This window comes from Ambystoma mexicanum, chromosome 6q (assembly GCF_040938575.1).
Source record: "Ambystoma mexicanum isolate Mex_15411 chromosome 6q, UKY_AmexF1_1, whole genome shotgun sequence".
Taxonomy (NCBI): domain Eukaryota; kingdom Metazoa; phylum Chordata; class Amphibia; order Caudata; family Ambystomatidae; genus Ambystoma; species Ambystoma mexicanum.
This window is the reverse complement of record NC_090937.1, coordinates 1157112162-1157128211: the sequence shown is the minus strand read 5'-3', so window position 1 is coordinate 1157128211 and position 16050 is coordinate 1157112162. Positions and strand designations below refer to the sequence as shown.

The following is a 16050-nucleotide window of genomic DNA, read 5'->3' as shown; positions in this document are numbered from 1 at the left end:
GTTTGCCTACGCAGCACAGTAACGTCACAGAGAGAGGCGGGGAATATGAATGTTTTCATAATGTCACGCTCAGGGGCGGGGGATATGATTTAGTGCCGCAAAAGCAGGTCAGCTAGGGCGATCGGGCAAGTGATAGGATTATCACAAAATGGCAGCGCCCTGGTGCCTGTTTTCGCGTGCGTTTAATGGCGAAAACTCGGGTAAGGTCCATAGGAAATTTTTCTAAAATCGTGCGACTTAGGCTTAAAAACACATGGCCGACCCGTAGGGACAATAAAAAAATTGGACCGAACCATTCCTTTAATATCTTCATGTCTTGTAAGTAAATATTCCACCATTTTAGTACAGGAATATTTCCAAATGGTTGGAGCAGCAGAGTCCCAGGTCTAAAAAGTTTTGAAAAGTCGGGCTAGGACAATAGAACTATGGGACTATCTCGCTTCCAGGTGAATTCTTGTCCTGCTGCGTGTGTATTGGTCTGGAAAGGCACTGTCCTCAGTTAAGAATTTCAAAGTTTGGTGTGAGACCAGCCACAATCGCGCTAGACGCTCCAAAATGTCAGGAGAAAAGTTCTCTCATTTAGGCTCATGAGATCTAGGTTGGTGATATTCATACATGATTTATTAGGATTTGAAGACACGTGTTTCGACCTTAGAGATCTTTCTCAAGCCTAATCATAGGCAGTACAGTTAAAGCATGTATCATTCGTGAGTGTGTCATCCAGCAGTGTGCACACTGTCCAATGTGATACAAGTGTTAATTACAACAATACAATGGGGTGAATTGGTGTCAATGATATAGCAGGGGGTAGGGATGGTGACATGTAGCATGACTGGGCATACAGAGAGGGGGAGGAAGGGCAGAATTAATATTGGGTAGTGTAGCGAAAGAATGCCACCGGCAGCAGGGTGCCGTGTGGAGGGTGGATGCAAAGACTGTAGGTTTCTTAGCAGGAAGGATGTAGAACCACTTGTGTTATGTCTTGAAGTCAGAACGGGAAGGCCCCTGTGGTAATATCAGGTGGGTAATCCACGGTTCTGGTGGAGCCTGTGCGGGATAAAAGGTTATCGCAATTACCCCTCATGCACGCAAGTGGTGCCGTTGCAGCTTTATGTGGTAATGGGTGGGTGACCCTAAATAAGAAAGAATAGGAAGAACAAATAATTTTTCTTTCTGGAATTCTATACAATAATTGCTAGACTTGTGAAAGGTTTATTTCAGGCACACTTCAGGGGTGAGTCACTGGTTTAGTCTGTTCTTAAGCACCTCAAATTCACAATGCAGACAAAAACCTCCAAAAATCATTTATAGTAGAATAAGCATTCATTTCGGACTATGCATTTTGCTTTATGCAAGTTGTAGCTAAGCTATAGCATGTTTTTTTTCTGCGGTTGTCTCTTTACAATCATCACAAGACATTCCATCTCGGTGTCCTTGGTCACTTGACAAAATCGTTGTGCCTAAAAGCTTGTGCACAGTGTGGAAATGTTTCACCATAGCACATAAAGTGGCCTTGATTTTATTGTACCACAATTAATGCTTTGTTGTAATGTGTCTATCTTTCCTATCTTCATGGCATGCTGTTCAGAATGTTTGTTTGCATGTATGAGGTAATGAGTGCCGAGAGTATGCGATGCCGTGTGAGTGCGCTGCTTTCCCTGCGCTACTCTGAATTCTTTAATACAAAGTATAAACCCTCCCATGGTATGCATTTTTCAAACCTCTGAAGCCTGAAAAGTAGATCCACGCGGGTTTGACATGTGGCCAACTTTGCACCAGAACCGGCAGATGAACTGGCCTGCTGTTAAATCTGTTATCAGTTTAATGGTATCCACTACAGTGTAATTTGCCTTCTGACTTTGAGAACATTCAGACATGTTATTGCTCATTTTACTGTAGCCGGTAAGATAGATGTAGCCGGTAAGATAGCTCAGTGGATTGAGCGCTCGCTGCTGCAATTTTTGTGTTTTCTGCAGGTTGCAGGTTTGAATCCTGGCATGGCCAACTCAGACTTAAATGAGTACCAACACAGATTGGGTGATATTGTACGTATATTTGTTCTATATAAAGCGCTTAAGCGCAAGTGCTATATAATAACACATCATTATCATTTAGTCTTGGACGTCTGCATTCCATTCTGCGTACTGAGGCCTCTGGGCGAGTTGCGCTTTATAAGAAACGTAATAAAAATAATTCACAGTAATTTGGTAATATGGGCCTGTACACACTGATGGCATTTTTTTATCACACAGGGCTTTAAGTGGGGTATGAAATGGAGGGGGGGGCTCATTTGGGGGCGTGGCTTGCGGGACAGGCGTGGCCGAAAAAGTACACAAACCATAGTAAGGTACGCAAACAAATATATAAATGCATGTGAGCATTTATATATTTGTATGCGTACCTTACTATGGTTTGTGTACTATGCAAGCCATCTTTTATAAATATAGAAATGTTACATGTTTCTATGTTTATAAAAGATTGCTTGAAAAGTAAACAAACCATAGTAAGGTACGCACATAAATATATAAATGATTACATTTATATATTTGTGTGAATACCTTACGGTTTGCATACTTTTCAAGCCATCTTTTTTTTTAAAAAAAAGTGTTTATAAAAGATGGCTTGAAAAGTACACAATTCAATCCATATTTTATAAAGCTTTGACGACGGACAAAGCCTGAGGTGTCTTTGTCCGTCGGCAAAGCTTTATAAAAGATAGCTTGAATTGTGTACTTTTCAAGCTATCTTTTATAAACACAGAAATATGGAACTGAGTTCGCTGAGGGTAGAAGACGCCTCTGACCTGGGTAGGGGGAAACAAAAGGACAGTAACTTCCTCTGGTGACCCCTCGCACAAGGGGTCACCAGAGGAATTTACAGTGACTGACAGAAGTGCCAGCCAGTCACAGCGTTGCTGTGGCTGGTTGCCACTTCTGTCAAATTGCCTGACTTAATGGCGGGCGCATCTCCCGTCGTGACTGCGGCTGCAAAAGGATAATGCGTTCCGCCAATGTTATGGTGGAACCCGGGGGCCCCCACATTTGGAGATTGACGGGCCAGGCCCCGGCCCACTTAAACCACTGATATCACATTACAGTGATATTGTAACCAGATTTTTCGTAGTGTACTTGTGAACAATGCTATGTGATGCTCCTTCCTTTTTGGCAAGGGGTGAAAGGTCGTGTCCATCACTTCCTGTGATGTCACTTCGGGTGGGGTCAAATTACATCACTTCCTGTGATGTCATCAGTGGTCAAGGGTCGTGGGATGTCACTTGTGCTACCCCTGGCATTTTGGTGAAATGACGTACCTGGCGCTGGGCAAGGAGACTAGGGCACAGTGGAAGGGGCATCTGGGGAAGGGAAAGGAAGGGGTTGTTGAAGTCTGGTCATCATTGGCTTGTTTAGTGTTCTTTGGAGGACCAGGTGTTCAGGTCCTTCCTGAAGTGCTGGATGGAGGAAGAAAATTTGGTGTTTGGTTTATGAATATAAATATTTGAGGAAAAACTGAAACTGAAAACGTGCCCTCTTGTGTTCAAGGGCGTGGGTGTAAAGAATAGGCCGCGTATTAGCCGGCTGTTGGTCTGGATTTCGTCCTCTTGCTGGACTTTAGACTGCAGCATGGGGGAGATGAAGTTGAGTTTTTTGTATTCGAGTAAGCCCAGTTATTTTTGCTTTCCCGGCTCGTGCTGTTGTCACGAATGTTAAGACACTGGTTGGAACAAGGGCTTTATTATAGCCCTCGGGCGAGCATGGCTGCCACTGACCTTTGTCTGGGCCGGCTTTTTACTGCCCCAGTATGCGCTGCTTGTCCTCGGAAGAATTCCTAATCACCGGGCCTTCAAAGGCGGCCATTGTTTGCCCTGCGCCGAACATGTGGGTCAGCTACAAGTGCTCTCGTATCCCCCAGAACCAGCGGCTGGCAAGGAGGAAAGGGCTGGGTGGAATTCTTCGGAGGGATCAGGAAAAACATTTTGCATATTTTTCATTGCTGATTGCCCCAGAATGACACCCCCTTTCACGGCAGGAATGTCTTTGCTAGGTAGAGGAAGGGCCAGACACACTGGCTCATTATGCCATTAGCATGCCCAGTACAGTAAGGACGGCCACTGCGCTGCTGTGCGCCTCTAGCAGGGACGATTGGAGACTTTCGCTGGGGAGAGGCCGCGCGTGCTCCAGCCGGAGCCAGCCGACGGGGACAACACAACTGCTTCTCTGTCATGGCGCAAGAAGGACCAGTCCAGGTTCTGCTCTTTACCTGTGAGCCATTGCGCATCCCTGGCATGCTCTAGCCCGTGTTTCTGGGAAGCAGTGTGGTGAATGTGTGGCTCATGGGCGTGAGTCTGGGCGAATGCGAGTTCCTCCCTCTGGGGATTCAATGAGGCGTCCTTTCTTCAGGTCTCGGGGTGGGCGAAGCCACTGGCCTGAACACGCTGTTTCTCTCTCTCTCCCCCCCCCCCCCCATGCAGGAAACCGAGGACATTGACAGCCCCAAGCGCAGCATTCGCGACAGCGGCTACATTGACTGCTGGGACTCGGAGCGCAGCGACTCCCTCTCGCCTCCGCGCCATGGCCGGGACGACTCCTTCGACAGCCTGGACTCGTTCGGCTCGCGCTCCCAGCAGACGCCGTCGCCGGATGTAGTGCTCAGAGGAAGCAGTGATGGTATGTAAGGGCCCGAGGCGCCTGCGCTAACATTTCTCCACCATAAAGCATGTAAGTTACCTTTGTGATGTTCTCTGAAGTAATTAACAAAAAAAACCTAAGGTGATACATTGTTTTGCCTACTTTTGAAATATCAAGAAATTCAATTGCATAAAGTACTTTAACAACCCCTGTGATATAAGTGTGGAAAGTATTCAGTGATGCCACAGCAAAACCAATTATACATATTCCTCGTGCTCTCAGGACTTCACCCGCGCCTCGGATTTGAACCCCAGAATCCAGGCACAAGAAGAACACGTGGGTGTGCAGATATTTGGGATTAATCTGTGTTGAGTGTATCGCATTTGCATGTGGCACTGAAATAAATGACAATAAATAGATGTCCTAGCCGCTGCCCATCCACGTTCAATGAAAGTCTGCAAGGTGGCTGTGAGTGATTTGATATATGTATATAGCGCCACCGAGCCAGTCAGACTTACCTGCATCTGGGCGCAGATATTACAAGGCTAATGAAATGAAAGCCAGATTTAGAATGTCCCGAGGAAGTGTTTATGCTTCACTGCCCAGTAGTGCACACACTGCAGTTACATCGTTCGCAAAACACACGTGCTGTGCAAAGCGCCTTTAATGTTCCCCATTGCGAAAAGCAGCATTTCAATAAACATAGGGACGTGTTCAGCTCTTGTAGTCGATACGAACAGCTTTTTCGCTAGCATTAGGATTTTTTTTGTAGTTCCTTGGGCTAACCCGGATTAAAATGAGAAATAGCTTGAAGACCTCTTTGTGCCAAGCATAGCTCACAAATGGCCGGTTCATAGTCCTCATGCACACGTGAGGCATGGGCCCACACCGGAGGTGGACACGCAGCTCGGCGGACCTAGGTTGCTGCACCCCCAGTGCTCGAGCTCTAATGCTGTGCTCCACCACTCGTTGAAATGAACTGTGAAATGATGTCGCATGTTCATTAGTGCCTTTTTGCGCCTGCTCGGCTAATGATGCGCAGCGCGCTCTGGACTGCTGCAAGGTTAGACGTGTAAGCAGGGGGCCGTTAGGCCCTCTGAGTCCGCCGCAGAGGAATGGCCTGCAGCTTCACACATCATCAGGGACAGGGAGCCATGATTGCTAGCAGCGTCTGGAGGCATTCAAGCCGTTGGTGCACCTTATTTTGAAAGACATTTTATGCGGTTACAGGTGTAGTGTTGAAACCTTCTGAATGGTACCATTTCTCACAGGCCGCATGCGCTTTATCATACCGTTTGTCACGATAGCCGTGTGTGGTGTAGCGTGTCACCCATGTTTTATGGCTGGAGATATGTAGGGATTACGGCAGGGCTTTAAGTGGGGTAAGAAATCGAGGGGGGGGGGGGCTCATTTGGGGGCGTGGCTTGTGGGAGGGGCGTGGCCTAAAAAGTACGCAAATCGTAAGGTATGCACACAAATATATATACATGTTATATATTTGTATGCGTACCATACTATGGTTTGTGTACTATGCAAGCCATCTTTTCTATGTTTAGAAAAGATGGCTTGCATAGTACACAAACCATAGTAAGGTACGCACACAGATATATAACATGTATATATATTTGTGTGCATACCTTACGGTTTGCCTAGTTTTCAGGCCATCTTTTTAAACATTTCGGGTTTATAAAAGATGGTTTACAAAATTGTCCGTCGGCTAAGCTTTATAAAAGATGGCTTGAATTGTGTTCTTTTCAAGCCGTCTTTTAGCCTCGGTGACCTGGGGAAACAAAGGGACAGTAACTGCCTCTGGTGACCTCTCGCGCGAGGGGTCACCAGAGGCAGTTACTATGACTGACTGACTGACGGACGCGCCAGCCAGTCTCAGCGTCACTGGCTGGCTGGCACTTCTGTCAGCTTGCGTGACTTCATGGCAGGAGCATCTTCATGGCATCCCGCCAATGTTGCGGTGGGACTAGGGGGGCCCCGGCAGGGCCCCGGCTCAGCCCCACTTTTTGGGGCCCAGCAGGCCCCGCCCCACTTAAAGCACTGGATTACGGTACATATAAAGTACCTACGGAAGAAAACCTGCCTTATTGATCCCATCCAGTACCTAGTGTCTCTTGCTATTCCTTTCCCATGCAATCTCTGCTCCTAATTAGGTGGTATTTTTAAAATAGCCACTTGTAAACAAATACCATGTATTAGTACCGTTACCATGATGCTAACAATGAAGCCCTTAGTGTCATACTGGGAGGACGGGATATTCCCACATGTGAACATGGACTGCCACTGCATCCTGCACTGTTCACCGTGGCAACCTAAGCCGGTACTCCCTGTGGCAGAACCTGGCCCTAATCCTGCTCAGCCACAGTCCATTTTATGATGCATCCATCTCCTGCCATGAGAGTGCTGTACTGGAAGAGAAAGAGGGTGAACAAAGCTGGCCTGAGCGGAGCACCCTTCTAGAATCTGAGCAAGATGAAGGCGACGTCGTTAATCCACGACCACCCTCTGAGCTGATGTTGCTATCATGTTTTTGCCTCCGGAATCAGAAACGTCCCTGCGGTGGTAATAGTCTGTTGTGCATCTTGTTGATGGCTGCCCAGCAATAGTCACTCAAATTGACTCAATTATGTTGACTCGGGACACAAGTTTGTTTAAACTTGCCTGTCACTTTCTGTTCAACCCACATCATCCCGGCCACTTGCAAATAAGGTTTAGTCCCTTCACTACATATACTGAAAAAGCAACCAACCCCTCCCCACCTTGATACTCTTTTGCAATGATATTTTGAGATGGTTACAGAGCATGATCCCTGCTCAGGTGGTAAGACACATTGGGCCTTGTCTATTCCCCAGTCGGACCCCTTGTATGGCAGTCTAAAATCTGGTCCATTCATGAATTGCCATTTGGCAAGGGTCGTTAGCCCTGACTTTTTTGATTTGTATTAAATAATACAATTATGTGGGTAATCCCATTGATAAAAGGGAGATCTGCTAATCGGATTCCGCTTTATTAAGCTCCATGCCAAAAGCATAGTGTGTACTTGTGCCTTGCTGCATCAGTATCCTGATTCTCTGCACCTGCTCTAGCAGTGGCACAGAGCAGATTCAGAGACCACAGGTGCCCTCTTGACAGCTGCAGTGACACCCAAGGCTCTGCAGCGCAGGGTCTGCATATCAATTATGCACCCCTGTTCCAAAAACTACGTAACTCTGAAGATGTTGTCCTGGTGGCACATACAACTGTAAATCTAAGCCATACCTGAGTTAGGGTATGGTGGCTAACATCTCTCTGAGTTATCCCAGCTGCATTAAATTGATACTGCAGATGTGCCAGCCCTGCGGGCCCAGTTCAGCTGTGGAAGGGTTATGTGTATTCCCCCCAGATAGGCTGGACTGTGCCCTACTGACAGGAACGTAGCCTGGTGGGGTACCTCACTTTGTTCATTTGTAAGGGCAGGTAACACACTTCTCAGTGGGACAGCCACTCCACAGGATGCTGGCCTGGGGGCAGAAACCAAGAGGCACACCCATTCAAAGAGATTCAGGCCTCGCACCACGGTGCTGCATTTCTAAAGGCCTTTGAACCTATTGAGAAGGAAAGGGGGCAAGGGTTAATAGGCATAGAGAGAGATCTATATACTTTTGGGAGGGTTCTGCCACAGTGATTCTTTCTGCCTCTTTCATTTTCCTGTGCCCTCTGTTTCCTCTAGAGAAAAGCCCTTTGGGTGTGACACCATAAGGGCAAAGTCCACACATCTCAAGAGCCGGGATTGGACCCCCAAAGCAGGTCAGCTTTAGTCCAATCACCTGGGGACGCTTGCCTATAAAAGAAGGTCTCCCACCACTTCTTTGAATCATCTGGACTCATCTTCAACCATCCTGAAGATTTCGTTGGACCCTGCTGGGAGAACAGTCTTCTCTAAAGTCCTACAGTTATGAGGTGGAGGCAGGTGTTCCAAAGGCAGAAGCAAGCTCTGTCCCCTAACCACCCCTATGGACCATTGGGGGTGAACACTGCTGCTGGACCATAAACCTACCCTCTGCCAGCCACCCTGTGCCTAGGACCTCATCGTGCTGCCAGTCCTGAAGGTGTGTTCCAGCCTCCTCCCCCGTGTTTGGAAGCCTTAGAAACAGACTGACATTGGCCCTCGAGACCTAGGAGGGAGACTTGCAGCACCTGGAAGCCAGAACAGCTGAGATCCTTGTTGACGAAAACCCGCTCTGATCTGCGATTCGAGTGCACCTCGACACTGAGCGATCCAGCAAGGCCTGTCGACGTTGGCCTTTGGTGCCCATTGTTCTCCGAACTGCCATCTGCTTTTTATCCTTGTTCACCGCCGCACTGCGCCTGTAAAAGCACAGCATTGCCCCGCTTAAACTACGAGGTCCTGCTGCCTTTCAAAAGTCATCGTTCGAAACATCAGCTTCTTCATTGCCGCTCCTATGAGTTGACTGACCTGACCCTGGTGTTCCCCTGACCGCAACCTCAGAGCCTTCGCATCGAACTGACTCGCCTGCACATCTTGGTACCAGCTCGACACCTGTCTATCCTCAACCGACAAACTAGAAACCACCCAATCCACGCAACTCGAGTAGATGCTTCAAGACCGCAAGCTCCCCTTTCCCTTCCATTCGACTCCTCCTCGATGCCAGCTTTGCACTGGACCATTGCCACCGTCACATCTGTGACCTAAGCCAACACCGTAGTTGACGCCAAGAAGCCTGGTTCGACACTGTTGAACCCCAAGACGTTTTCAGAAGGTATTTGACTTGATATCGGTCCTGCTGGTCCATCGTTGGGCCCTATAGACTGGCTAGGTCGTTTCTATCTCTTTTGCAACTTGAAGAAATATCCTTTTGAACACTGTGGTCTTGTGAATGCCTTTCTGGCCTTGTCTCATCATTCAGAGTGGTGCCCTGGTCTTGCTTTCCAGGTCCCATCCTCAAGTTCAAAACAGTTCTTCCCCAAGAAGACAACACAGTTCCAAAAAGGAGTCTCGAGGTTCCCTTCCCCAAGACGGCAACCAAGTTCATAAGGTCATAGGTTTCCCTTTCCCAAGACATCAGCTTGCTCAGCTTGCTTCAGTCGCTCAATGTTCAAAACCAGTTCCAGGTCAACTTTTCACTCCTTCTAGTTCTTGACAGTTCATACAGACTGCTTTCTTCTGCTTTACTTCAGCAATCTCTATCATGCACTTATATTTGCTCTCTGTATGTTTCTTTGGCTTTCACAGATAGGGTAAATCCGGTCTATGCGTAGTTTTCTGACCCCACGGTCCACCCATCACAGGTCACGCAACCGGTCACCGTAGGCTTGCTTGCCCATACAAGTTCTTCTGTAACTGCTCCTGTGTTCTGGTTCACACTCATTTTGCTTTCTCCTTGCCAACCTTTTAGCTTTTCCACAACGTATTTTCCTATTTGCCAGTCTCTTGCATTTGCCACAATGACTTCTTTCATACAGTTCACTTTGTTGTGTTCTTTTCCCTTCACCACATTGCTCTCACACTCCTCAGCAATGTTCCATACTTGCTTTACATTGCAATTCATGAGACTCGTTCTTTGCTTTCAATATATTGTATTTGTACTTCACACCAGCTTTCATATGGTTGTCCAAAGCTTTCTTTTAGTTCGGTATTCAATAGTTCAAAGTTCTTATTCCTTTTGCTCATAGTTCCTCGTATTCGTATTATTCATCACAACCCTTTATTTGGGTTCACTGTATCTTACATCTTACACATCATCTTTCGTTCAATCGGCATTCACTTTTGCCACGTAACAGCCCCAGGAGCGTCTGGGTTGGAGTGTTCCCTTTTCTCACTCACCGGTCCCTGGCGTCTCTCCTCTGGGTAGATGTCTTCTCTTGTTCTGTTCTACATACACATTCTCGGTGGTTTGCGAGCCCCGCTCGCAGTACGCTCCTCTCTCTCTCTGTGGGTTGCCAGCCGCCGCCCTCCCTTCCTGCAGATACTGCCAGTGGCTTACAGTGATCAGATTTCTTCGTTGGCCCGCAGCTTCTCGGGTGCCGGCGAGTGCGGCTCCCAACATTGTGGCTCTTGCATGGCCCCTCTAGGCCCTGGAGCCACAGTTGCTATCGGTTTCATGCCGGCATCCTGGTTTCCCGAAAGGAGCCTCCTCGGCTGCCTCGTATGCCACAGGATTCCTCCCGCTTCAGGCCCACTACGCTCCGCCCAGCTTCTCTTATGCTGGTCTCTCCCATCACCTTGTTGGCTCCACCTTTTATACACCTGGAACCGTTTGACATGTTGCACATGTGAGTCTTCGGCCCATTGCCTGACCATAGTTAGTGGAGTACTCGGGACAGGCCTGACCCTTACACCAGTCTGTAGGCCTCTTACTTGTCTCAGTACTGGAGTGGTGAAATGACATGTGGTGTGCACTACACCTAGCTGCCTCTTCCTCGTCCCAGTACTATAATGGTGTGAATGAATGAAAATGAGGGGAAATGGTTTGCAACAGCCTATAAATACATATAATATAAAACATGGTGCTCTAACATTCAGAAGGCCTTAGTGAGAAAATTGCTACCCTCCAGGTCAAAATTGACAAAAAAAAATTAAACATACCTCCGACAACTACCCAAAGTGACAAACCACGCATTACCACCGAACCTGAACAAAGATTTAACTTTACTAAAGTCTCCATACTGGAGGTTGAGAACATAATTATCACTTAAAAATCATTCTTAAGTGAAAGAACCATGAGGGCCTTCTCCACCTCTGCAGCCGCAGACCCCGCTCCCATTACGTGTGGTGTACCCCAGGGATCATGCGTCTCCCCTACCATGTATAACATCTTTACTAAGCCTCTGTTTGATGATCTGGACCTTCTAGGTGTCACCTACACTAACTATGCAGATGACACCCAGATTCTCATTCCACTTTCTGGGGATTACAAACAGGATTTGGCCTTGGTGAATAGGATATACCTCATCATCCAGGCATGGATGGCACGCCATGGTCTATGCCTGAATGATGACAAAACGGAGCTCATCATACTTGGGACCACCTAACATTAAGAAACTTAGCCAAGACTACTCATCCTTTATCATAGATGGCCACACAATCAAAGTTGCTAAGGAGGTAAAAACTTTTAGGTTTTTACCTCGACTATAGCCTTACCCTGGCTAACAAGTGAGCGCTTTGGCATCAGCAACTTCCTATACTTGCAAGTTGATCAGATCAGCAAAACCATACCTATCCACAACCAGCTGCACCACACTAGCAAGAGCGCTTGTGCTATCCAAACTGGATAACTGCAATGCTCTCTACTTGGGATCCAACAAATACATTATTCAGAAAATCCAAATATTGCAAAACAATGCCCTTGGAGCAGCCTTAGGAATCTCTAAGAGAGAACATATATCAACGATTAGAAAACAAGCCAACTGGCTCTCCACTGTTGGCAAATTTAAGCTTAAAACTGCGTCCCTAACATTCAAATGCCTCAATAACTCAGCACCGAGCTACTGGACAGAGCGGTTCAAAAGAAGAGTCACACCCAGACCTACTAGAGCAGCCTACACGAACTGCCTATCGGTTCCCCCTTTCAAAATGACTACAACTGGAGGGAATAGTTTCCCGGTCAAAGCAGATCAATTGTGGAACTCCCTCCGCCCACTCGAAGGACTGACCAATCTTTCCCTAATTTAGATTGAATATTATCAAGTGGCTTAAAGGTAATGAGCTATAAACTCTAGCTACCTCAGACATTTGACTTAGCAACCAAACTGACCTTTCTCTTTGACTGTATGTGTCTATTTGTAAATGTATAGGCTATTGTATATCCTTACTTGTAAATGCATATGCACTACCTGCTGTATTTGTTTTAACCTTTACTTATGTAAACATGTAACCTTGTAACTTGTAAGCTTAAAGTATTCTTGTATTCTTGTTCTCGTGCCCTGATACCTTTGGGTCTGGCGCGCGTTACAAAAAAACAAACAAACAAACAAACATAAAGGCTGGAGGATAGTGAGGTTGGTTCTTACCAGGAAAAGGGGGGATACCATGTCTCACCCATGGACATCCTCTTCTTCGCCCTCTTCCTAGTATTTCTATAGTGATGATGTCTTCTGGTGTTATCCCGGGCAGACGGAAAAGGGTAACAATATCACATAAATGCGGCTGGGACTGTAGATTCATCCTGTAATGGAAATGGGGGCTACCGCGTCTCACCCAAGGACATCCACCTACCACTCCCCAAGTCTCGCCTACCCAGGTGATCCTCCCTCGCATCCACCCGCAGGGTCGGGATTCAAAAGCGATGGCCCTTCCCTGGCCACCTGAGCAGAGGATGTTGGGGAGAATGAAGTGAGGACGCCCTTGGGTTCCTCACATCTGTTACTTCCCATGTAGGTTTGGACTTAATGAATCACATACATAGATACTTGCATAAGGTCGAAGAGTTTAAGAGCAAATCCTATTATGGAAGTACTATGGAGACTTACTTGGAAGCTATCAGGCTAAATCCTAAACATGTTACTCTATCAGAAGATAAGAAAATGTTAGTGTCAAAGAAATTACATTTGCGAAAGCTTTTGCTGTCACCTCAGTAATTTCCAGTGGAAGAGCTGTGGGCTCTGAATGGAACTGTGCAAAATTATGACAAATGTGGTGGTATATGTTGCAAAAAGGGAACACTCCTACGGACATTGTACCTTTTTAAAAAGACTAAGACCTGGCCAAATGCATCTTGTTCAGATCTATTTTGCTGAGTACTCCAGACTCTGGTTCATGCCATTGTACAACACAAGTCAAATCCTGAACAAATACTGCAAAAAACAATAGTTATGGAAGAACTAATATAATCACAGCATAATCTATGCTCCTTTCTTTTTTGTATTGCTTAATGTGAGAAACCAAAGGGTGTCTCACTTGCTAGTCCCCGGGGATCTCTCTCTCAGGTGACCAGGGCACGGCCAGCACCTTTGGATCCAGACGCTGGGAGTGGACCAGTGCGGGAAGATCACCTGCGTGTGGGATCTTCAGAGAGTGGGGCTGGGGCAACCGATGGTGAGACACGTTATCCTCCCCTTTCCCGTGCCCATACCCCATGCTATTTTATAGGATTCTCCAGCTTTCAAACTCCACCCCCCCACCTTTCTACACAAACACTTGGCCGAGGAAGAGAAGGACTGAGAGTAAAGAGGCTAACACTTACATATCTCTGTGGACATGTCCTGTTAATAAGGTCAGGCAAAGTCAGGCACTTGACCTTAATTACATACAGCTGATACCCATTAGCTCCCCCAACATGGATAAAAGGCGGAACATTGAGACACCCTCTGAGCAAGGTGAGATACGAGAGGGAGCAGATCCTCCGGGCTGAAGGCGAACACATTGGAGCAGGACGACCGAGTTACCAGAGAGAGGGGTAGGGAAACCCTAAAGATCCCTGCAGGAGGTTGTTGCCTCAGGGATACGCAGAGAATGCCAAATCCCATACAAGAAGAAGCCTGTGTTGTGTTTCAAGGACAGCAGCGACCCAGAGTTTGGGAGGCGAGGCCAAGCCTGCAGTATCAACCTTGACTCGTGAATCAAAGCCACAGAGAAAAGAAAGGAATGCACACAGCTGTGAGTTAGCGCATGAAAGGCTGGTATGTGTTAAGGAAAGATTGAAGCCGCAACAGTGTATCTCACAATTGAAGTTTGCGCTTGTGCTGATGAGACGCAAAAGAAAGCAAACCAGTAGAAAGGAAATAGCCCACTCAAATGTCTCCGCAAAATGTTTGATGTCTTGTTCTAAAGCTACAAAGTGAACAAACTCTGAAATGCGCAATGGTCAGGATTAATCCTAATGAAAGGGGAAGTTAAAAGGTGAATTCTTTAAGAAAAAGATTTCTTTGAACTGTTCTGATTGTGTTATGGAACTAACAAGACCAAGAGACACTAGTGCAAATAACATAAGGGAGAGCTGAAGTGAAAGTCGAAGGGATCCTGTGGAGGTCTATGAAAAAACCTTGCACACTCGAAAGTCTTAGACATCAGTGAAAGGTCCGAGCCCGACTGGGAGACCTGGAATGTGAAATAAGTTAGGGGAAGGGAACCCCTAACGCATGTGAATGAATCTTGGGGAAGGGAACCCCTGCAACTGCTGTGATTGCGAGGTCCGAGCCTGGCTGAGGGAGACCTACGTGAGCTTTTGTTGAACTGAGAAAGACATTTTGGTGAACTGAAAACGTAACTTTAACGTGTAGGGCCAAGCGTGCTTCGACCCACGTTTTGAACTGCCTTTTTTTAATAACCTGAGCCGGAGTGCGTCAACCTGTCTGCGGGGGCCGTCTTACTCCATGCTGTCCAATGTGGGGAGGAGAGCTAACTCGGCCACCTTGATCCTTTATGTTATAACACTGACTTTCCTTTTGCATACACATTCCCCTTTACACAATGTTTGTATAAGAGATAGGGTAGGTGTTAGTTTTTCTTAGTATAGGCCATTTCGATTTGACATAGACTGACTAGGACTGTTTTCTTTATTATTTAATGGTAGAGACTACTCCCATCGTAGCTATAGGGCAAAGTAGTTTTCCAAACCCCAAGAATTGAATAAAGGTTTTGAAAGTTGTAGCTCTTGTCAGTGTCATACTTGTGATACCTTGCCTCCCTTACAATACCCATTCAATGAGTAACTTTTATGCTATCACTCATGTTCGCACTGTTATTTCCAGAGTTGTTTTGCTTTATAGTTTAGACTTTCAGCATCCCACTACTACTACTACCCTATTGTCTGGCGTGGAGGAATACCTTCCTTTTTTCCTTTCCGGGGGTTGTGGAGGGAACTTTTTGGGAGCTTTAGCACATTGCTTTTGCTTTTGCCTGCCCTCTTATGTGTGTCCGTTTTTAGAGTACAGCTAGGGAGAAATAGCATATGAGAATGGACACAAAGCTTGTAGATGTTCGGTAAGTAACTCACCCATTGATTGTCCATGGTCATGCTAATACCCAAGGCCATTCCCACCCACTTCCTGCCCCTCCATGCCCAAAACACACCCACCTGGGATCTCTTTGAACTCGCTTTAACAAAGCCTTACCATCGAACTTTGTGATTGAAGTGCCTTAATGACGTAATTGGAGCTGTAAACGCTCTATTGGTGTAATGAAAATGTCCAGGCTTGCCTTCACGCACTCAATTTATAAGCACTCTGTGTGTGCTTCACTGAAGTCAGGCTAAACCAAGCATTGGAAAAGCCAACCATTTTGGCTTATGCATTAGTATTAGGCAGATGCTATCATCGATGTCCAGTTAAACCACTACGTCAGTCCCTGGCAAATGCCTTTCCCATGCCTACACAAAAGCCAACATTGTTGGCATTGCCAATGCTTGTTTCTAGCTGGCCTCTTTTGGGCTGTTAGACTGCAATCTCGGAATATTGGCTGATGCCCCGTTTGCCGCTT

The 16050-nt window shown here is 46.7% G+C and overlaps 1 protein-coding gene across 2 annotated transcripts in view; it reads left to right on the top strand.

Moving 5' to 3' along the window:
- Window positions 1–16050, top strand: part of LIMCH1 (LIM and calponin homology domains 1) — a 1245196-nt gene that overhangs the window by 811006 nt on the left and 418140 nt on the right. The window contains exons 1-2 of one of the 2 annotated variants that reach the window (XM_069631749.1): window positions 3947–4243; window positions 4469–4664. In XM_069631749.1, the coding sequence (XP_069487850.1) occupies window positions 4220–4243; window positions 4469–4664 (220 nt within the window). In that variant the 5' untranslated portion in view covers window positions 3947–4219. Of the gene's footprint in view, window positions 1–3946; window positions 4244–4468; window positions 4665–16050 lie in introns of those variants that run through there. The other variant, XM_069631748.1, reaches the window with a different exon arrangement.